We start from the raw sequence: 22,438 nt of genomic DNA on the forward strand, positions 1-22,438 counted from the left end.
CAGTGATATTTTTGACAAATACTGATGGTTTAGGCATGTTTTCCTGGCAATGGGGCAACAAGTTGTGACAATAATTTCTGTGGAAACTCTTTGAATCCCAGACCCATAGGGTCCAGTTCAAAGACACAGTCAAAACAACTGAGAAAAGTCCAAAGGGAAGTCTAACCTTCAACTTGGATCTTTAGAAAACATTGAAGGAGCCCCAGGAATAACCCCTTGCAAGTTTTTCTCTCCCCTTGCTCTCCTCCTCCAATTATCTTTAAAAAGAAACAAAGACATTCTCTGTATTCCCTGGCTCATGGCTCTTCCTTCTTTCTCTCACTTTCACCTTAGCCTGCTCTCCAAAGCCCATCCCTTTGTGCCCAGAGTCCTAGCTCCATATTTCTACCTGTTTGCTAGTTATGACTCATAAAATCCCAGGGTAAACAGGAGCAAACCTGGCTGAAGAAAATGTGTTCTGGTAGGGAAGAAGCTGATCAGGAACAGCTTTGTCCTGACTTGGATTAGGTGGGGGTAGAGACAGAGTCTGGGAACACATATGCATATAAACATGCATGTTTTCACACACACATGTCGATATCTACTCATCTGTATATATGTCGAGTTCATTCCAACCTTGTTGTACATGTCAGAGGAGAAAAGACCTGAGCTTGGAGTGTCAAAAGTAATGACAGAAGAGAATCAAAGGTCCAAGAAGTGTTTTAAAATAGATCTGTGATACTTGGTGATGAATGGGAAGCAAAAGAGAAAGGAGAAGGAAGGAAGTGACAAATGTGACTCTGAAGTCTTACACAAGAGTGACTGAGGAAAGGTCGTGGCACTAGAAGCAAATGGTAGATGTTAGGGAGTGGCAGGTTGGATGGTGCTGTTGGTGGTAGAGATTTGGTTTAGGCAAGTGTACATAGATCAAGAGTTGGCGTTTGGTCATCCTCAACATATCTGAGATTTGGACTTCCATGTGGAAGTGATCAACAGGTGCTTGGGTGCCTGTGAATGAGGTCAAGTGAGCAAAAGGAGATAAAGGTTGGTGAGGTAGCTGCATAGAGGTGACAGCTGAGGAGAAAGACCTCAGTCTGCCACCCGGGTGTCTCCATGGGTGAGGATAATCTCTAGGACAGAGTCACAAGGAGAAGGGCCCAGTTATAAACTGCAGGGAGAATATGAGTTTGCAAAAGAAACAGAGCAACCAGGTTCCTGTGCCTTCCTTCATTCATGCTGCCCTAGCAAAATGCCATAGATTGAACAACTTAGACACAGCTGACATTTATTTCTCACCATTCTGGAGGCTGGGAAGTCCTAAAATCCTGGCACCACATTGCTGACGTTGTGGTGGGGACCCCCATCTAGGCTAGACTGCTGACTTTTGACTGTGTTCTCGCAGGCTGGGAGGGGCAAGCATCTCCCTTGCGCTTCCTTCATAAAGGCATAATAATCCCATGAAATCAGTTCCCAAAACCATACCACCTAATACCACCGCCTTGGGGTTAGGATTTCAGTATATTTTGGATGGGGTACAAACATCCAGCTATAACATTAAGAGAAAGGTCAATTTCAGGAAAATAAGGAGTGATTAGAGAAGATTCACTAAATAAAACTGCATTTCCAAAAGACTCTTTCATGACAAAAGGCAAATGTTCATGACATGTGAGTTGCTTACAAACATATATTTATTTGCATATGTATATATATTATCTCAGTTGTATAAGTATACAGAGTTGGAGAAATTATAATAAAATGTTTATGATATTTTTCTCTAGGTGATGGGAATCAGAGAGTGTTAACTAAAAATAATGTTATTTAATCTTAAATAAAAGGAAAAAATTAACTTTTTAGTTCTGTGTCTTATAGGTTCCATATAATGCTTTATTCTTCATCTTCTCGGAAAAAAAGTAGGGCCAATAAATGGCTTTGGGGCTATATCATGTCCCTTAATGTGCCCACATAAATCTAAAAGGCAAGCAACATGGTCTGCTGTTTACAGATGAGAAAACTAAGACAGAGAGGGGACTTGTGTTAGTCACACAGTAAATGATGTCATGACTCTAACCTGATGGTTTTTAAGACACACACTACTGTATATTGATCAGGTTAAAATGTTTCTTCAGTGAAGAAGCAGATAAATTTGGGGCAATGTTTAAGACACTCAAGTTTGGGACTGGTGTTGTGGCACAATAGGTTAAGCCTCTGCTTGCAATGCCAGTATCCCATATCAGATTGCTACTTCGAGTCCTAGCTATTCCAGTGCAGGTCCAGCTCCTTGCTAGTGACTAGTTCTGAATATCAGGACTTGAAGATCATTCTAGCATTCAGTGAATGTTGGTTAGATTCTTACTTTGGGGATACCACTGTGCCCAGGGCATCTGTGTTAGGTGCTTCTATTGGTTGTTATGAATACAGTTAAGAAGACAAATGTTTATGGGGTTAGTGGTGTTGCACAGTGGGGTAAGCCAGCTGCTAGCAACACTGGCATCGAATATTAGAGCACTGGTTGCAGTCCCCTAGGCTCCGCTTCCAGTCCAGCTCTCTAATGCTCCTGGGAAAACACCAGAAGATGGCCAAGTACTTGGGCCAGTGCTACTCATGTGGGAGACCCAGATGGAGTTCCTAGTTCCTGACTTCGTCCTGGCCCAGCCCTGGCTATTGTAACCATTTGAAGAGTGAACCAGTGGATAGGAATTCTCTATCTGTGTGTGCCCCCCCCCCACCTTTGAAATACATCAGTCTTTTAAAAAACATGGCAAAGGCTAGTTAGACTTTAAGAAAAGACAGCTGGCAAGATAGAAGTGACCAGAAAGAATAGAATTTCCATGGGAAAGCAAGAATAACAAGCAGTTTCCTTTTGATGGTGGGAAGAGGGAAGGAGACCCAGAGCACTTGATGAGAAGTTGGACAGTTCTACAGTCAGGGTGGACTGTGCTGTGCTGGGACTACCAGGCAGCCTTCAGTCTTTGGTGCTGCACAGGAAAGCTCTGTATTTTGCTTATGTGGTGTGGGTCAGCCTTGGACTTCATTGTGTTTACTCAGGGACTCAGGCTGGAGGGGACATTGTCTGTGTAGGCATCTGCAGTCACTGTGGCGTGGAAAAGGGATGAGTGAAGTTGAGGACTAGTATTAAAATGCTTCCACCTGGGAATGAGAGTGGTTTTGTTGGCAGTAGCCATACCCGACTAAAGGGAGAATAAAGTATCTTCCCTCCCATGTGCCTACAGGGAAAAGACTGAAATACAGCGAACCACTCTGACCACCACTACAGCAGGGAAAATGGCCCTGCTCTATAATGCCCCTGTTTGGGCAGCAGAGGGGACATCCCCATGTGTGTGCCATGCACACTGCACGGGGAAACATGAATTGGAATGAGTAGACAGCCTTGGCCTGGGAAGCTGTTTCAACACCAAGGTGTGGAGAATAACAGTTTTATCTGATACTTGCAGTTTTTGATGGAGAACAATGACAGCTCTATGAGTGTAAACTCTATATTATATCTCTTGGGTTCTCCAGTTTTCCCATGTGGTTGTTGTTGAAATGACTGGATTACCCTGCAGATTATTACTCTAAAGTATAACTGTTGAAAGTTGAGTTGATGTGAAACTAGCTAGTGTCTGCCTCCAGGCAGTCTGGTGGCAGGTATGCTAAGAACATGGAAAACCAGGTAATTAGCTCTGTGCGCGTAGATTGCAGATAGGTCAGCTTCCACCAATGAGAGAGATTTCAGCAGGCAAGAATCCTGGAGATCTCCCCTCTCTTGTGGAGTCAATTGGATGTTTGAAATAAAGAAATATTTGTGACAGCAAAAGAAGTCATGAGGACACAGGCCATCTCATATTGACAGTCAGGCAGAGAATTAGGATTGACTCACAGAATGACCATAATTCTGATGTTGAGCTAATACAAAAACAAACAAACAAACAAAAAAAACCAAACAAACAAAAACAAAACAAAACAGGATAATGGAGGAAAACTCAAAACTCGACTTTAGCATCAGCACGAATCGCTTCATACAGAACATCTAGTCACATATGTGAGGTTCTGTGGACTGAAATGTTTATGATTGCTTTTTAAAGTGTATGTACTTGAAGAACTAGAGAATTATGTCCTTTATTCTGCAGTTAAACAGGTGTGGTTCTGTGGCTTTCATAGGTTATCTTTTCTGTTCCTCACATTTGAAATTGTTTTTTGGTTTTGGCTTTGATTTAAATTACATGGTCATTAAGTTTCCTCTTTTTATCAGGGCTAGAAGGAGGGTTTTCTGAGTCTTAAAAGCATGTAATTTATCTTGGACGAGAACTATAATGCTTATTCTGAGTAAATTCCATGTAAAACTGCAGAAATTGTGTAGAAAGTCTTTATGAATTGGAACTTAACATATCATTGACACATTCTGAAGGGTGCTCTGTTGACTTTAGTGATGGATGAGTCCATTCTGCCAAGTTTAGCTGGAAGGGGTGACTTAGAAACCCAAATATCAGCCCTGGAATCTAGAAACTTCCTGGAACTATGATTTTGAATCAGCAGGGTGGATAGGGTCTGTCTGTGCAAGGGATGGGATTTTACCAGCTTACTCCACGGAAGTCTCTGGAACAAAACCATTAATACCAGTCCTCTTTGTTGTGTGTTGGATTTTAAAAGTCCTCAGTGGTTTTGGGAGGATGAGGCCTTGCTTTAGGGCTCCCTGGTCCAATTTTTTGGGACCTGGCTGAAAATCCGGGATATCTGATAGTGTGGCTTATTCCTATGGTGTATTAGCACCCTATAAAAGTTACATGTCATTTATTTCACGTTTAGAACCCTCTCAAACTTCAGGAGCAAACCAAACTTGAACCTTTTGTGGCTGGAGTTCTGTTTACCTTTGGCCGAATCTTGCTTCCTGTATGTAAGGCAGGGAGGTGAGGTGAGAAGGGCTCCTGAGGCCTCATGGACATCAAACAGCTATTGCCAAACCAGGCTTTGATAGGTAAAAACATGAATGACTCTAAAACATGTGGATTAACTTCCTGTCAAACTACCCTGAGGCCTACACACAAAAGTGTATTGTCTGCGCAAAATGCATTCAAACTGTTACCTTCCTCCCAACTGTGGGGAAGTAGCCAAACACTGGTTGACATTAGGTCAAGCAGCTCACCCCCGACTTCTAATAAATACGTTAAATAGTTTTTATAAAGGTTTGTGGGCAATCCAGCTGCATGTGGACTTTGGAGAAATTTAGACTTTGTGTGTGTGCATGTGTATGCATTTGGAAGTTTTTTTTAACCAGTGACAAAGAAGGGAATTCCAAGACACCTTGCCTAATTCAAGGACAGTTACCATTACTTTGTGTTTCCCATCACAACACAGGCTAGCAAGGAATGCCTTTTGCTTGAATGAAGGAATAGTAACTCAGAGGCTCCGTGTGCCTTTCAGATAGAGGAGCTGATGAATGCGCTGGAGAAGACCAGACAGGAACTGGATGCCACCAAGGCGCGCCTCGCCTCCACCCAGCAGTCCCTGGCTGAGAAGGAAGCCCACTTGGCCAACCTCCGGATAGAGAGGAGGAAACAGCTGGAGGAGATCCTGGAGATGAAGTGAGTGCCCATCTTTACTTTTGTCATCTTGCTCTTCTAACCAATCTTGGAGGGCGGGGAAGGTGGAGGACAAAGAAAAAATTAGCTAACACTCAGTCATTTCTGAGACTACAGTCCTTATATTTTATAAACTATGACTTTGCACATTTTCCACATCTGTTATTTTTAAAAAATTATATCCAGCATTGGAGGTTGCATGTCTGTGTTTTGTGGACCACGCTCGTCTTTCATGGGTCTGTCACGGAAGTCTAAGCCAGCCGAGAGACAGAGGCCTCGTGAAGCGCAGTGGGAATTTGCACGCTGCTCCAAGTTGCAAGGGAACTTTTCTGAGGGGACATTTTCTAATTGTGTCCGTAACTTGTCTAATTACGTTCTCTTCACTCGTGTTCAAGGCCTGGCTTGTGTTGACTCAGAATCTCAAGGTTGGCACCTCTTGGTTTAGAAAGAAGAAATCTGATTTCCTGGGTTGATTGTAAATCTCCCAGCTCCTTTCCACACTCCGCCTCATGGGAGGTTATGTAGGTAATGGAGGAAGATTGGGTCAGAACCGATTGCTTTCTTCAGTTTCGTCGTAAAGTGTAACTGAGTGCTGCAACTGGTCTTTCCTGTGATCCTGCGACACACCCACTTAGACCCAGCTCTTATTTCCCGCATCCTGGAAAAACATGGGAAGGAAAATCACTGAAAGGTCTTTAGCAGTAATCAACTGCAATGGATTTGTCCTAAAGAACCAGTCAAGAAGCAGCATGCCTCTCTCTAAGTTTTGAAATGAAATAATCAGCAAGATATAATTTAAATCTAACTTCCTTCCACAATAATGGGAAATGTCCATAATTATGGCATCTTAAGCCTGTAACACAGACTTTGAAATTGGTGGCTAGGTATGGAGGACTGACCTTATCATGACCCAGCAAGTCTTACACATGGTTAACATTAAACCAGAAAGCTTAGATCATGGGGAAAAAATGGAATGAAATATTTTGAAGGTTTTAATAATGAGGACAAAACTTTTATGCCTCATCAACTACCTCAGTTTCTTCAAGACCAAAGAATAAATATGTTTTTCACATGTAAACTAGCATTTTTCCTAATAAAAACTGATATTATTATACTCAGGTTAGAGGTAAGGGAACTGAGAATCAGAGAGCTTCAAATAATTTGCTTAAGGCCATCTGGCCAGGATTAAAACTAAAGACTTCTACCTCAAGCTCTCTTTCTACTACCTCATTTCCCCATCGAGTTTATGTGACCTTTGTCAATTCTGGAACTTTTGTGCATTTAAGTTACTGCAGAAATTATGCTACCTAGAGCAGTGCTAGGCATAGGATAGGTACTCAGAAGTCATTGAAAGAGTGAATAGAGTGTTGAATGCAGTTTTGAATAGCATGTTGGAAATTGAATGTTAAGTAACTAGGAATAAAAATATTTCAAGTGTCTGTGATATCACCGCACTCAGTAATTTATTATTAATAGCCAATATCAATATTGATATATTAACAATATAGATACATTGATTTTTTTAACTTTTATTTAATGAATATAAATTTCCAAAGTACAGCTTATGGATTACAGTGGTTTCCCCCCCATAACTTCCCTCCCACCCGCAACCCTCCCCTTTCCCTCTCCCTCCCCCCTTCCATTCACATCAAGATTCATTTTCAATTCTCTTTATATACAGAAGATCAGTTTAGCATATATTAAGTAAAGATTTCAACAGTTTGCACCCACACAGAAACACAAAGTGTAAAATACTGTTTGAGTACTAGTTATAGCATTAAATCACAATGTACAGCACATTAAGGACAGAGATCCTACATGAGGAGTAAGTGTACAGTGACTCCTGTTGTTGACTTAACAAATTGACACTCTTGTTTATGGCATCAGTAATCACCCTAGACTCTTGTCATGAGTTGCCAAGGCTATGGAAGCCTTTTGAGTTTGCCAACTCCGATCATATTTAGACAAGGTCGTAGTCAAAGAGGTACATTGATTTTTTTCAGTTGTTTCTTTCAGTTCATCTTTCCCACTCTAACCTCATTGTATGTGTTATGTTAAGTCCAGTCTAGTTTTTCTCATTGTTCTCCAACTGTTTCCAGGTGAACTGTATATCTCCTGAAGTAATTTATTACATCATTATATGGAAGCCTCCATTACTTCCTGTTTATAACAACATGATATACTTTCCTTTTTAAAAAAGTTTTGTTGTATTTATTTGAAGACAGAGTAACATAGAGAGATGGAGAGACAGAGAGAGATCTTCTGTCAGCTGGTTCACTTCCCAGGTGGTCTTATTGGTCAGGACTGGGTCAGGCTGAAACCAGGAGCCAGGAACTCCATCTGGATCTCCCATGTGGATGGCAGGGTTCCAAGCACTTGGGCCATCTTCTGCTACTTTCCCAGGTGCATTATTAGCAGGGTATGGACAGAAGCAGAGTAACCAGGAATCAAACCAGTGCTCTAACATGAGATTCTGGCGCTGGAGGTGCAGGTGGCTGCTTAGCCCACTGCATCACAATGCCAGCCTGCAAAAAAGAGCATGTGCTTTCAACATCTGGGGAAAACCTTCGGGGAGTCATCAGACCTGGACTGAGATCCTGTTGCTTCTACTTGGCGGCCGTGTGGCTTGGCAGAAATGCCCTTAACCTCGCTGACTCTCCATTCTCCTCCTGTAACAACTTGGGAAGCAGTGGTTGAGAGGAGAGGCACTCAGGAGAGAACTTGGCACACAGAATATGATACATGGGTGTAAACGGCACTATCAGCCAATGAAAATATGACATTTGTTTAATAGACTTTGTGAAGAGTATCATTAACTAAAATTTGGATTTATTTTTCTAAAACATATAAACCTTTTCCTTGTGTGTGTTTTCCCACTTAATTTCATGATTTCAGATAGCACCTAACTAAGACCTCTTTTGGTGAATTGCCACATTATTGCTGAAGTGCTTAATCTGCTGCCACTGCAAAATAAATACAAAAGTCCTCTGCTGATTCCTTTGGTGAAAGTAACAAAGGTGTGCTTCATTAAGCTCACAGTGGGCCCCCTTCGCTATTGAACTGGCCCAGAAACCCAGCTCATGGGCTTCTTCACTGTCTGTCAGGAGAAGGTACATGGCAAGAGAACTGATTGAGTTCCCCCACGAGATTCTTCAGCCTCTCGTGCTGTTCAAGTCCATCAGCTGGCTTGATCAGTCGTGACTTTTAAGCTGAGTGGAAATACCGCTTACTTGACTGTGGTTGAGTCAGTGTACATTAATAGGAGCAATTAGATCGGTCTATTCATTGCTGGCACTTATTATCCATCTGTGCTAATCATTTGACATCTTTCATTCAACTGGCACCCGTCATGCAAGCATCTTCAGGCCAGATCTACTCAGCTTCCAAACACTTGTGGGAAGATGGGGCTTTGAATCAGTAGAAAGGAGCTGTGATCTCATAACTCATCTTTGTCCTCTCCCTGCCTTATATTAAGGATTACATTATGGTTGCCTCAGTTTTCAATTCAGTAAAATGGAGGTAATAACGCCCACCTTACCTACTCTACAGAATATTTGCAGGGACAGGATTTTTTTTTTTAAGGATTGTATTTAAATTAATATAAACCAGCATATGTGAAAGTGCTTTGAAACATAAAAAGGGCTTTTAAAAGCAGAGGTGGTGTCTGGTAAATTCATTGCAAAATCAAATGACAGAGTTCTAGGACTCGAAGACAGCTGGGTGCAGCCTCCCAGCCTGCATAGGCCAGACTCAGCAATGCATTTGCTAAGAAGGAATTTACCAGACCCTGGTGAGCTCAGTGCCCACTGGAGGCCACAGGCTTGTAAGGTGGTGGTTGATGTTCTGTGGTTCTCATAGGTAGCTCATTCGTCCTTCTGCAGAACTGAAATGCCTTGCCATGTAGTTGTTTGTCTTGTTTTTCCTTCTAGAACCATACAGGAGTCACCTGAGCTCCATCCATAGGACACTTGACCTTTTAGATATTTATTAGGTAATACTGCTCATTTTAGAGAAAAAGTAGAAATATGAAATGCAGTATGGAAAACTACAAGTCACCTATGATCCTAACAGGCAGAGAGAGACACTGATGGCATTTTGGTATACACCTTTACAGATCCTGTCCTTTGTACACAGAGAGGAAACTGTGCTTGCATACTTTGTAAATCCCACCTCTTTTGTTACTGAATGTCAGCACCCTCCCATGTCACCAGCAGACTTGTATTATTTTTAACTGTTCTAGGTTAATTACAGTCATATAGTTTTACCACATTACTGAGCGTCTATCTTGGTTCCAACATTTTGCTGACATAAAGATGTTTTGATAAGCGTCCTGCAGCTTAATTCTATTTTTGTTAACTTATCTTTAAATAATTGTAGATTGGCTTGAAGTTGTAAGAAATAATACAGAGAGATTTCTTATACACTTCACTGATTTCCCTAGGGACTTGTTGCATAATTATGATGTGGTATCACACCAGAAAATTGATATTGGCGTAGTCTACCAGCTTGGTGCAGATTTCTTTGGTTTTACATGCATTCCTGTGTGTGTGTGTGTGTGTGTGTGTGTGTGGAACTGAGCCACCATCATAAGGATTGTGAGTACTATCTTCGGTAGCTACAATCATTTTCCAGATGTTGCATTTCTCACCTGAGTTCATTTGGGGACTTAAGAGACACTGACCTACATTTTCCCTTGTCTTCCTTCTTGGGCAGATGGGGAGCCATCTTATTTTAAATTTAGACAAAATGTACAGTGGGACAATATTGCCTCATTCTTCTAACTGAAAGATTTCTCACAATGTAGTTTTGTTTGATTTACAGTGGAATTTCCTTCTAGGATCTCAGACACCAGGATTAGGCATTCAGCAAGCACTTGAGAAGTGAAAAGATGAATTCGTTCAAATATTCATGAATATTCATTAAGCACCCACTCTGTGGCAGGCACTGTTGTAGTGAACAAACAGAAATGATCTTTGTCAAACTTTGATTTTTGTAAAATGAGTGCAGGAAATGAGCAAACAAATAAATAAACAAATAAAGGAATGCATGGATGAATAAAGTAGCTTCTTATATAGCAAAAGATGTTTGAATTCCACTTAGAAAGCCATTTCTGAAGGTAGGAGCCCTCTTGGTTATTTGGGGTGAGCGGGACTACCTTCGCCTGGTTTGGGAATCCTTTGAGGAACTGAGGCCGAGGTGCGTGCAAAAGGAGAGCTTTTGGCTGTGTTTCCTGCAGGACTCTCCCCTGCCGGCAGCGCTCCTTCAGTGTGGTCTTTATTGGTTGCTTTCTAAACTGCCAGCCATGAATCCCACAGTCGAAGGAACTAACAGTTTCCATGTATTTTCATCTAACAGGATAATATTCAGTTTTCCTTGTATATAAGATTATTCATTTCCTTGAAAAATATAAAACCCCTTGCTGAACATTTTGTAATGGTTCATCTTTGTTGCATTTGCTATTATTTAAAAGGGATTTTATTAAAAGAATATTAAGAACATAATTCTATGTTTGGTTTCATTAATGATGGTTAATAAGCTTACATTCCTGTAACCAGAGCTCAATTACTTGATTTGTGACAGGTGAATTTGATATCTATGGCTAAAGGAAATTGAGGGCCGTTAGATAGAGTACTTAGAAAAATCTATGTGTGCGTTCGCCCAGACAATTAAACTACTCTAGTAATTTAACAGGCAGACAGGCAGCCTAACTGATATTTTCCATTAAGTATAAAATACTGAGTTGAATAAAGGTTTGATAGCCAGGTAATAGTCAAACAACTTGAAGTGTGCATTTTAGACATTCTGGGGTAATTCCCTGTGCTTCTGTTATGTAAAAATTTTAAATGGTCTCTCCCTGTCTTCTAACTCATCTGATGATAATGATGTAGTGGATCCAGCTGAGTTAACTGGGAATTGTTGGATTTTAGACATCTTTTCCACATAGCCTCGCAAGCTGATGTCCACACTGGGTTATTTTAGTATGTTTACGGTGCAATGCGACAGCAGCTTGTTCAAGGGCATTTCTCTGTTGGCCTGCTTCAATTTGGGATCCTTGCTGATGGAGGGGAGAGCTGCTCCGTAGGTAAGTACACTTCAAAGGAGAGGTCACATGCAGAAAATGATAAAATCATTTTGTCCTTTCCTGCAAGCCAGCATAAGTTTTCTGAATCACATTTCTTTAGGGAGGAACCCAAGTGCCTGGGAATTTGGACAGTTGATAAACTCAGTTGCAAGGGGGTTGTATTGTTTTATAAGAGGGACCGTGAGGGTTGAATGAGACGCGTTTATGAGGCAGTGATTTTTAAGCCATGAGAAAGGATATACATGTATAAGTCAGCATCCATTGATCCTATCTTCAAATTACAGTTTGACCTGATGCATTCAACAGTTTCCTTCTTTGTCACAATATAATCATTTCTCTTTAATCTAGCCCATGGTTTATGTAGCAGAACTTTTATATGCCCTATTTAAAAAATATTAAATATTAGGGTAATGTGCCATAGTGTATGCTTACCTGTCAGCTTTTCCATCTCCCACCTGCTCAGTTCTAAAAGGGATTTGGATAGTCTGGAACATGGATGAAGGCCGTTGCAGACTTCTCAGTTACCTGTAGTGATAGAGGACAGGTGGCAGAGAGGGTGGGAGTAAATGTCATGACAAATGATCATTCTGAATTGATTTGGCTTGACCTGCAGGCAGTGACGTAAGTACACAGCTACTTTCTGCTGATGGCTCCTCTCCCTGTCTTAACCCTGATGTTGGTGGCTCAGAGCACATAGCAGAAGAGAAAAGACCACGTAGAGTGGGGAAGTAAAGCTTAATTCTGAAAAGCTAACTTCAGAATAGTAGAATGTTCTAGTTAGCTTCGACCGTAGGAAAGGAAATCCCACATTCCATAAGCCCTTGTAAGTTGCTTCCCAGTCACTGGGGGACCTGCTCTCCTTCTGTCTTGATGTTTTTTCACTTTTAGCACTTGGCTCCACCTCATGGTGCGAGACTTTTGCCTCTGTTCTGACTGTCTAGTCCCTGCTAACCAGAATAAAGAAGAAAAAAAAAGGAACCTCCTTGACCTTTAAGTCACGCCTACCATTCGTTGACATCTGAATCACTTAACATCATTTAGTAAATCGTTGGTGAGCACCTGCTCTGCGCAAGGGCTATTCCAACTCCTAGATGCCGTCCTAAGAGAAAGGACTCTTAACAGAATTCCTTCCGTTTGCACAGCTTGTCTTCTACGAGGTGTGAGAACTAGTGCTAGGGAAGGGGACCACTGGCCAGACTTTTAACTCACATGGTCTTCAAGACAAGCAGGGACACGAAACCTTCAGCTGGGTGACTCTCTGCCTAGTTAACAGTCTGGGAATTGAGTGCCAGAGAAGGAAAGGAAAGAATGGGTGTTGGGGGTAATTGGCAGTCTCTGCTGAAGTGAAAAAAAAAAAGCATGAAAAATAAAAATAGGGATTGTCGTCTCATTGAGCATGCAACTGTACCTTGAGAGAGAGTGTTCATAACAGGCATTTATCTGTATGTGTTTGTGTCTCATGTCTTATCTGAGTTCATCTTGTTTACCATGGTGGGCAAACGTAGGGGTGTCCTGTAATGAGTGGTTGGGGGGATGCCTGGAAATCTTGCCATGCTTGGGGTAGCTAGCCAGTGAGGAGAATCAGGCTTGGGAAGGCCAAGAGAACCAACGCTTCTTTCAACTATTAAATGAATGACATGGAAGGAAAGAAGTAGGCTGGGTTTATGCTGCTGCCTCAGGAACGTTTAACCTCACTGGGGATGTAGAACTTAGGAAAAGAAAGATCTTCCTTCAGAGTGAAGGAAGCTTGAAGGTAGGTGTAGGGGCTCTATCACTTGGTCCAGGTGCTACAGGGAGAATTTGCATACTAAACAGGGATCTCAATTTGATCTCTAAGACTCCTGACAATATGGACTTCTGTCCGTAATTCTGCTAAATAAATAACCTGCAACATGGATGATACCTAGCAAGTGCTAGGATCTTTGTTTCTTTCTCAGGGAACCTCTATTTGAATACAGAAAGTAAAAAATTACTGCTTGATTTAAGGCTCTACCCTCTCTGACATAGGGCCATGCTAGAATTTCCTTGTATTTTTGCTTAGCATTTCTTTTTCATAAAACTCTTTGGATGTGAAATATGCCTGTTAGCCAGGCAGAGATGTGTTTCACAAATCACTAAAGGGAAAGAATCAAAGTAGATTAAACTGAATGTGAGACAAAATCAACAGCCCTTTTTCTATCCCTGCCTTAAGGAATGTAGTACCTCTAGTTAAAAATGCCTTCAGGAAATTAAACCAAGTGAGTCATAAATTCTATTCGGTGCATGCGGACTTTGTATAGGGGGATTAATATTATCAGTGACCATTTATTGAGTGCTTATTACGTGGGCTACGGGCTTCACCTGCATAGTGCTGCTGCCTCCTGTGATGTGGGGAATCATTTTACTCCCATTCTGTAGATGCAGACAGTGAAGGTCAGATACCAGGAACTCAAGGGCAAGTCTGTGAGGCTGTAGTCCACCTTCTTAACCATGAGTACACAGTCTCCTAGTGAAGACCGTGGAGTGCCATTCTAAGAATTTCAAGTCTGGGAATGGTGAGACCAGATCCAATTAAATAATGGACAGTGGTGGGCAGAGAGAGCCATCTGCCAACTTGCTGTGGGGGAGCAGGACAGCAGACTGGGGTGATGTGCTAGGGAGGGGGCGGAAGGGAACTAGTAGGAGGAGACCTTTGGAGTCAGCTGTTTTATCTTAAAATAAGAGAGCCACTGTCTAAGCAGTATATGTATAGTTTTAATAGCAAAAACTGTCAGTCAAAAGGGCCCTTGACCTAGTGGTTTTTAATCGAAATACAAACATTTTCTGAGCTAGAGAGGTATAGTCTTTCAGCTTAAATAATCATAATCCGCAGTTAAATAATCTAAATGCTTGTGATTCCTAGAGCTTAAATAATTCAAAGCCCCATACTTCATGTTATCTCCATCCTCATAGTAGCTTTGTGGGGGCTAGGGAAGGTTATCTATTAAAATGGGGGAAGAGAAATGTATGGACCCACACACTCCTAAAACAGGGCAAGTCAAAGGGGCCCATCTTGGACTGGAAGAAAGAGCAGCATCCTGTTGAAAGAATTCTGAAAACTACCTGACCCAAGCCATTGCCAGACTGACCCCATCAGGCAACAAATGGGGCAGCCACATCACACAAAGAGAGACCCTGGGAAGATAATATGGTGCTATCACATGCCGAGACCTAAAATAAGAGTCCTCTGGTGCAACAAACAGGGCTGTTAGTACTCACATCCACAGCTTGAATCTGCCGGGTCAGTTGGATTAGCCCAGATAGATCTGATTCCATCTCTCGATCTGTAAAATGGGAACTGGACCCTGCTAACCATGATAATCTATGAATCTTGGAAGCTATGCTTTTCAACTTGGGGGACGGATAGTGATTTTTCCTCTGGGAACATTTGCCAAGGTCCTGAGACTCTTGGTGTCACAGCTGGAGAGGCCGTGCCACTGGCATCTGATGGGTGAAACCAGAGACACTGCTCAATGTTTTACAACACCAGCAGTCCCCAACAACAGAAGGTTATTGACTGAATTTTTCAACTAGGGGAGAGAGAAAGGCTTTGTAGGATCTCATCTATGATTTAATTTCCAAGGGGCTTGTGGGGAGCAACTCGGACTAGACTAAGTTACTGGAATTAAGACTTATTCTATGCATCTGCTTTCCCACAATATGGCGCTGAGAAGGGAACCAGCTTATACACAGCTGCCTCCAGTTCAACCAATAAACTGTGGGACCTGCTCCTGATTGGAGGAGAGCAGCGTACTCGGCGTGTGGGTAGCAGAGTTGGGATTGGTGGAAGAGGACTATAAAGGAGGAGAGAGACAACATGCACCAGGAACATCTAAGAGGAACACCTGTGCAGCCCCCGAGAGAGCCGGCCGGCGGTGTGCTGCTCCCCTGCGCAAGTGGGGAAAGTGGCAGGGGGAACCGCCCTTCCACGGAGGTGGAAGGGACGGTAGCCAACCCGGGAAGAACCAGCAGCAAACCTGGGGAGGGCCGAGCAGACAAAAGAACAGCGCAGGGTCCTGTGTCGTTCCTCCACGAAGAGGGGGAGCGACAGGGCTCACAACAAGATGTGTTTTTCCCACTCAGGATCATGATCAAATCTGTAGAAAGTAGTGGCTTAAGGACTTCCTGCTTTGTGTATATGATTTTGACCTCTTGACTCTGGGCTGCCTGTGTGGGCTATAGACAAGCTCACCATGTAGTTCCCCAGTGGAATTGGCATAGATCTCAGATACAAATCATATGAGACTGAGCTCCCCATGAGCTATAAACCCTGGCTGGGATCCCGAACACCTGCACCCTCAATGTCTGTTGTTCAGCAGACCACAACCACATTCTGTCTGGTTCAGATGTTCCATCATTCTCTAACCTGTGGCTCTCTCTGATCCCAAGTTTGCCCACCTATGAATTAAGGATACAATGGGGCCGGTGCCATGACTCACTTGGTTAATCACCTGAGGCGCTGGCATCCCATGTGGGCGCCGGGTTCTGGTCTCGGTTGCTCCTCTTCTAGTCCAGCTTTCTGCTGTGGCCTGGGAAGGCAGTGGAGGGTGGCCCAAGTGCTTGGGCCCCTGTACCTGCATGGGAGACCGGGAGGAGGCACCTGGCTCATGGCTTCGGAACGGTGCAGCGCGCCAGCCGTAACAGCCATTTGGGGGGTGAACTAACAGAAGGAAGACCTTTTTCTCTGTCTCTCTCTCTCTAGAAAAAAAAATAAAATAATAGAAAAATTTTAAAAAGGATATAAAATTAGACCATTCTCCAGATTTAGACAAGCCTGTAAATATATAAATGATAGCAGTTCCCCTTAACTCCCTCTCCACCTCTGGCTCTCCCTTCCACGTGTTCCTTCCCTCATCACATCCCCCTAGGTGTCCAGGTCATTCTTCAAAGGCTGCTGCCTAGATGCCAGTGCATTCCTCAACTACGAAGGGCAAGAGTTAGGGGAAATCCCAGTTTGTAGGGTTTCTTTTCCTCCCTGTTAATATCTTCTTTGAGTAGTAAAATTTAGTCCAGATATCATAAGGAGAAGTCTCGACTCCAGCGAGGTAGAGAGTAAAGATCAAGATATGCACCCTCATGAGAAGGAAACATTACAAAGGGCTGCAAATCAATGAATATGAATTGACTGAGAGGTGGACAGCAGGGAGGTGGGAAGGCGTTGTATGTTCTTGGCCCTGGGTAAACACTGAATGTAAGTCTGTAGAGAGACTGATGAATGAATGTGCTGAAAATTATAATTTGCCTTTCACTAGCTGTCTTATCTGCCTTTCCTCTTTCCTTTTCTATTCCTCCCTAGTTCTCTTCCTGCCCAACCTCTTCCTCTTCCTCCTTCTGTTCACTTCTCTCCACATTCCCCCTCTCCTCTTCTTTTCTCCCCTTTAATGCCCTTGTCCTGATGCCTTGACAAAGTCCTGGGGATCAAAATGATTTCTGAATTTTTTCAATATGGTGATTGGCTACATTCTGATTTTGACTGTTGGGGATGAGACAGACCATATGGGGTGTGTGTGTGTGTGTGTGTGTGTGTGTGTGTTTGGGGAGAGAGAGAGAGAGAGAGAGAGAATAAATATGAATGAGAACACACAAGCTTGGGGCCAGAGAGGGGACTGGCTCTGTCCCTTGTGCCTGGGAAGTGAGTGTGTTAAGGGGAGACTACTCAGGTCCCAGGAGCAAAGTGATTGAGAATCACAGTTTGGAGCCAAGCCATCAGTCAAGTATGGCTAAAATCTTGTTTTCCAGTCATGAAACTTGGGAACCAATAGATTATGAAAATTGAAATGCAGTGTTTGACTTGAACTTTGGGGTTAGCCCGTGTCCCTCGGATCTTAACTAGAACCCACATAAGGCTAGGACCATCCTTGAGGATCTGTTACTACGTCACACCTGATGCATCACTTACATGAAGAGATTTGCAGAGTTTTTTGGAACTGGTGCCAGCATGCAGGTATGAGAACAGTTACGTGCCGTCTTTCTGCTCTATTTTGAAACCAGCATTTTTGTGTTCATATCACTGAGCCCAGAGCCTGGGGTGTCTTTTTCCCTCTGGTTCTGCCTGTCAAAGTTTTCTTGGAAGATGTTCCCTTCAATGTATTTCCAAGGCTGCTGTCAGCTAGTGCCTTATTATAAGGCAATATCGGGTTGGGTAGGCCCAGTTACTCTCTGCTCTCCTCTTCGCACTGTCCTCTGGGAAGCTGGCCCCTATGGGCAGCATCACTGAAGTTCCCTTCACTGCTGATTCCTGGTTGGGCTTGCAGCCAATAAATGGCAGTGCAGGAGATGAGAGGAGAAAAAGGCTACAGCATTTCCTTTCTGTTCTTCCTTGCTTTAGAGCTCTATGTCTGGCATGGAAGTTTCTCTCTCTGACTGTAGCTCAGCCATGTCTGTTGATGGCTCCAGGAGTCACTCGGATGAGCCCATTTCTCCCTCTGTCCTTCAGCCTGACATGTGGCAAGGGCTCCCCTGCACCCCTAGTTTCTGGACACCTCCACATCTCATTTGTTTCATTAACCCTGCCCATCCCATTTGCTGAAGCCCCTCCTGGACATGTCCTTGTTGAAAACATCTGTGGTGAGTTCTGTGCCCTTTGGGACGCAGTATGGTGAGGAAGGCTGCAGTGCCCTGGTCAGATATGTAGGATCTGTGAGAATGATTTCAGAGAGTGTTGTTAGAAAATGTTGACATTGCCTGTATTAAGTCATTTTGGAATAAGAAGCAGATTGCTTGATGTTAAAGTCAAAACAGTATACCAAAACCACTCTTATGTGGTTTTCTTAAAACGAATGACTTTCAAATGACCCTTCAACATGAGTGACTGTTGTTGCCCCCACCTTGGAAAAATGTGGAGCTGAGGTCCCCAGAGTGGGCCTCTATCCCAGGACAGTAAGAAAAGCCCCTGCTCCTGTACAAGGGGCAAAACCTTCCCCAGTTCGTCAGACTTGGGGGAGTTGGTTTGAATCAGCAAGGAAGAGGTTCTTGAAATGGAAGAAAGAGACTATTCTAGGGGTCCCTGGCAAGTGTACAATTCAACTGACTCCAAGCCCCAGACAGCCTTCTTACAGCCAAGCTCAGAGCATTTTTGGTTTCCATAAAGCTGAAGGCAATTACAGCCCTTCGTGGCAACTGTTCAAATGCACTGAGACGGAGGAACAAGCTTTGCACCCCTCCCATTGATTCAGTCATTTGGGTAGTCACTGACTCATTCATAAAACACATTGTGCTGCTAGTAAGTCATTCTTTGAAAGAATGAACAAATATTTGTTGAGCACCTGGTTGATGCTCTAATGTCCTCTCAAATGATTAGAGATAGAATGCAGAATTCCAGCTGGGTTGAGTGGGTATGAAAGAGAAGGTCCACGGGGCCACGAAAGCATACCGAGGGCACCCTGTTCATGTGGCAAGAAGCCATGATGTGGTGGGTGAGTGGCAGTTCAGTGGGTGAAGGGGTGGGGCTGTTTGGTGGAGTCATGAAGGAGCGCATTCCTAGAGAAGGGAACTTGCTTGTTCAAAAGGCCTGTGAGAGAAGGGACTCACTTGCCTTCCATTAGCTCGTAGGAGGGAAGCGCAGCTGGAGCACAGAGAGCAACGGGCAGTTGGGAATGGGCCTAGGGACCATGGACAAATTATTGATGTTTATCCTAAGGACAGAAACCCATTGGATGGAAATGGTATAATTGGATTATGGTTTGGAAAGAATAAAAAGTGTAGGTATAGTGTACTTACCATGCACCAGGTACTTTTAAAGAGTTTTTTATATATCGGCGCATTTAATCTTCATAACAACTTTCCAAATACTGCTGTCATCTCCGTTTTACCTTTAGGAAGACATAGACCTAGGTCTCAGAGAAAAAGTAAGATTTGAGCCTCTTGGGATGATGATGTAGTCTGGCCCTGTGCTTAACCACTGTACCATACTTGTTCTGGCTTTAGTGTAGAGAATAAACATGATTGTGGGCAGATTAACGAGGAAGGTGGAGAGAGCTGACCCAGGATGGTAGCAGTGAATCTGGAGAGCAATGGAGACCCACAGGAAGCCACATTTGTAAGACTGAGGATAGAATGTCTATAAGGTGGCCCTCTCTTTCTGTTCTTGCCAACTCTTCCCTCTGCTTCCCCTGGAACTTTTCTTCTCTAACGCAGGGAGACAGTGAGGGAACTCTTGTGACACTACTTCTTTAGCCCAGGGTTTCTCAACACCAGCCCCATTGACAATGAACTGGGTAATTCATAGGATTATCCTCTGTTTAGTAGCCTCTGCTCATTAGGTGACAGTATCAATCTTCTTTCTGTGGTTAAGACTATCAAAAATATCTCCACACATTGCCAGAAGCCCCCTAAAAGTCTAACTCACTCTGGTTGAGAACAGCTGGCTTAGCCCTAGCCTACCTGTGTTTTCAGTTTCTCACCTTGTGCCAGGGGCTCAGCTCCTTCCTGAATTTACCATGGCACTTGACCCAATGTGTTAGTGGCACCAGCAGAGATTTTTTTTTAAAAGATTTATTTATTTATCTGAAAGGCAGAGTTACAAAGAGAGAGGGAGAGACAGAGTGATCTTCCCTCTGGTGGTTCACTCCCCAAATGGCTGCAACAGCCTAGGCTGGACCTGGCCAAAGCCAAGAGGCAAGAATGCCATACTAGTCTCCCATGTGGGTGGCAGGCAGCCAAGCATATGGGACATCTACTGCTTTTCCAAGCACATTAGCAGAGAGCTGGATTAGAAGTGGAGCAACTGGAAAATGAGCCAGTGTTCTTAAGGGTGGCTAGCATCATGGGCAGAGACTTAACCCACTGCACCTCAATGCTTGCCCAACCAATAGAGATTTAACGCAAGTACATGCCAGCACTTCTATAAGCAGGTGGGACAAGACCAGACACCTTACAACATTAAAAGGGTTATTTTCTATCATTCAACAACATCATTCATTTAACAGTCTTTGGTGGGGTAGCTTACAACCTTCAGAATGTGTTCTTGGGTCTTTGGTCTTGGTTCATAGTAGTTTTTCTGAAGAGAATGAACTGAAGCAATCATTTTGCTGAGATTAGATTCCTAACTCTCTGGCCTTCATTCAGAGCCATTTTTGCTTTGGAGCTGTGAACTTTCAGGTTCTAAGCAACAGATTCCAATATGGGCCTTTTGTGATCCACTCTCAAGTTCAGGTTTTGATTTCATCTTTTGTTTCTAGAGCAATAACAACTATTTTCTAAACATCTCCAAGCTTTCCTTTACAGCTGTTTTCTTTGTGTACTAACTACTGAAGTTGAGTGTACACACCATGTGGAAGGATGAATTTGTCAGATGCCTATATTTAGAAAAGAGAATTTTGATCAATTGTCAGTCTCCTTCTCAGGCATGTTTTTTGAAAAAACAAATGCCACTAAGAACCTGCCCTTCAGTGTGATATCTGTACAGTTGTCTGAGGGGAGGGGGGGCACACACAAGCATTGAGGCTCATACTGATGTGTGGTGTTTCTTTTCTCCAAAGGCAAGGGATTTGAGGAAAGTCTCCCCATATGAATCGTCTCTTTCCTAATTGGTGGCCTGGTGGGCTTGGTTAAATTATGGTTAAATCTTTCCTTAAAAAATGTCAATTACAATATACAAAAGTAAAATATACCCACACATACCCTTCACTGAACTTCAGTCATTTTTAATATATTACCAATCCTGTTTCCTTTCTATCCCATACTCTCACCCCATCCCTGGATTATTTTTAAGAAAATCCCAGACACTATATAATTTCATCCATAAATATTTCAGTATAAACATTATTTTTTCATATAAACATTTTGACACCAAATTACAAACACTTTAAGGTGGAAGAGAATTCTAATGATGGCCTTTCCCCATAAAGTTGAAATCCCTGGGATTCAGATGTGAAAGGCTTAGATTTTAATATTTTTAAAATTGTTATTGAACAGAAAGATGGGCCATTTGGTGGCATTATGTGGAGAAATCAGAAGGATTTACACCACTTGACACATTCCTTAATCAAGTTTTGGCTTTATTCTCCCTGGCTTATGTTTAAGTCTCTGTGTTCCCAGGGCTGACTTAAATACATTTAGGGTAGAAGTTTGTTACTGCTTAACAATCATTGACATTTCTACTGTAACCGAGAGGGAAGGCCTTTGCTTTGTCTTTTCTCTTTTTAACTTCTTGAGTGAAAGTCTAGTCATCAGGGTTTTGAAGAAACAAACAACTTTCAAAATGTAAACCAGAACTGGTGATTACTTTCATCTTCTGCACCTAAGGGCTCCTGGGTCTTGATTAATGGTAGCTCTTCTGAAGAAAATGAAGCTGAGATTGGGCTGTGGAATGAGATTAAACTTTTCAATCTCTAGTGAGTTCTGAACATAATCACTCAGCTTCTTACACTGTCCTTGTTCATACTCAGGTTGGCATCACATCGGTTTGCCCAAAGAATCCCATTATATTTGGAAAAAAAATATTTTCTGCAAGGTTGCTCTTGGGTAATAATTCATTCAATTATCATTTAAGAATTTGGGACCTCCCATGTCACTAGATACTAGTGCACTCATGACTCTGACTTAATCCCCACTTTCTGGAAACTTACTCTGGTCTTGATTATTTAAGTGTCCATTGCACATCAAACTTTGGCAACATCTTGGTGATCTGAAGGGGCAGTGGAATGGCTTCCATACCCTACTATTCCTCAATTAGGTAACCATGGAGTATTACTGGGTGAAGCTCAATTTTTGTGTTGGCCTTACAGGAGAATGACTGCAAAAGGCCTAACAGCTGGATCAGAAATTAGGGCAGCATTCTTGC

The 22,438-nt window shown here is 42.8% G+C and overlaps 1 protein-coding gene across 26 annotated transcripts in view; it reads left to right on the forward strand.

Moving 5' to 3' along the window:
* The window catches only part of ERC2 (ELKS/RAB6-interacting/CAST family member 2), a 1,007,328-nt gene that overhangs the window by 620,225 nt on the left and 364,665 nt on the right, over window positions 1-22,438 (forward strand). For all 26 annotated transcript variants that reach the window (XM_051852289.2, XM_051852290.2, XM_051852291.2 and 23 more), the window contains one exon: window positions 5,398-5,558. In XM_051852289.2, coding sequence (XP_051708249.1) covers window positions 5,398-5,558 — 161 coding nt within the window. The remainder of the gene's footprint in view (window positions 1-5,397; window positions 5,559-22,438) is intronic.

Source organism: Oryctolagus cuniculus, chromosome 10, assembly GCF_964237555.1.
Source record: "Oryctolagus cuniculus chromosome 10, mOryCun1.1, whole genome shotgun sequence".
Taxonomy (NCBI): domain Eukaryota; kingdom Metazoa; phylum Chordata; class Mammalia; order Lagomorpha; family Leporidae; genus Oryctolagus; species Oryctolagus cuniculus.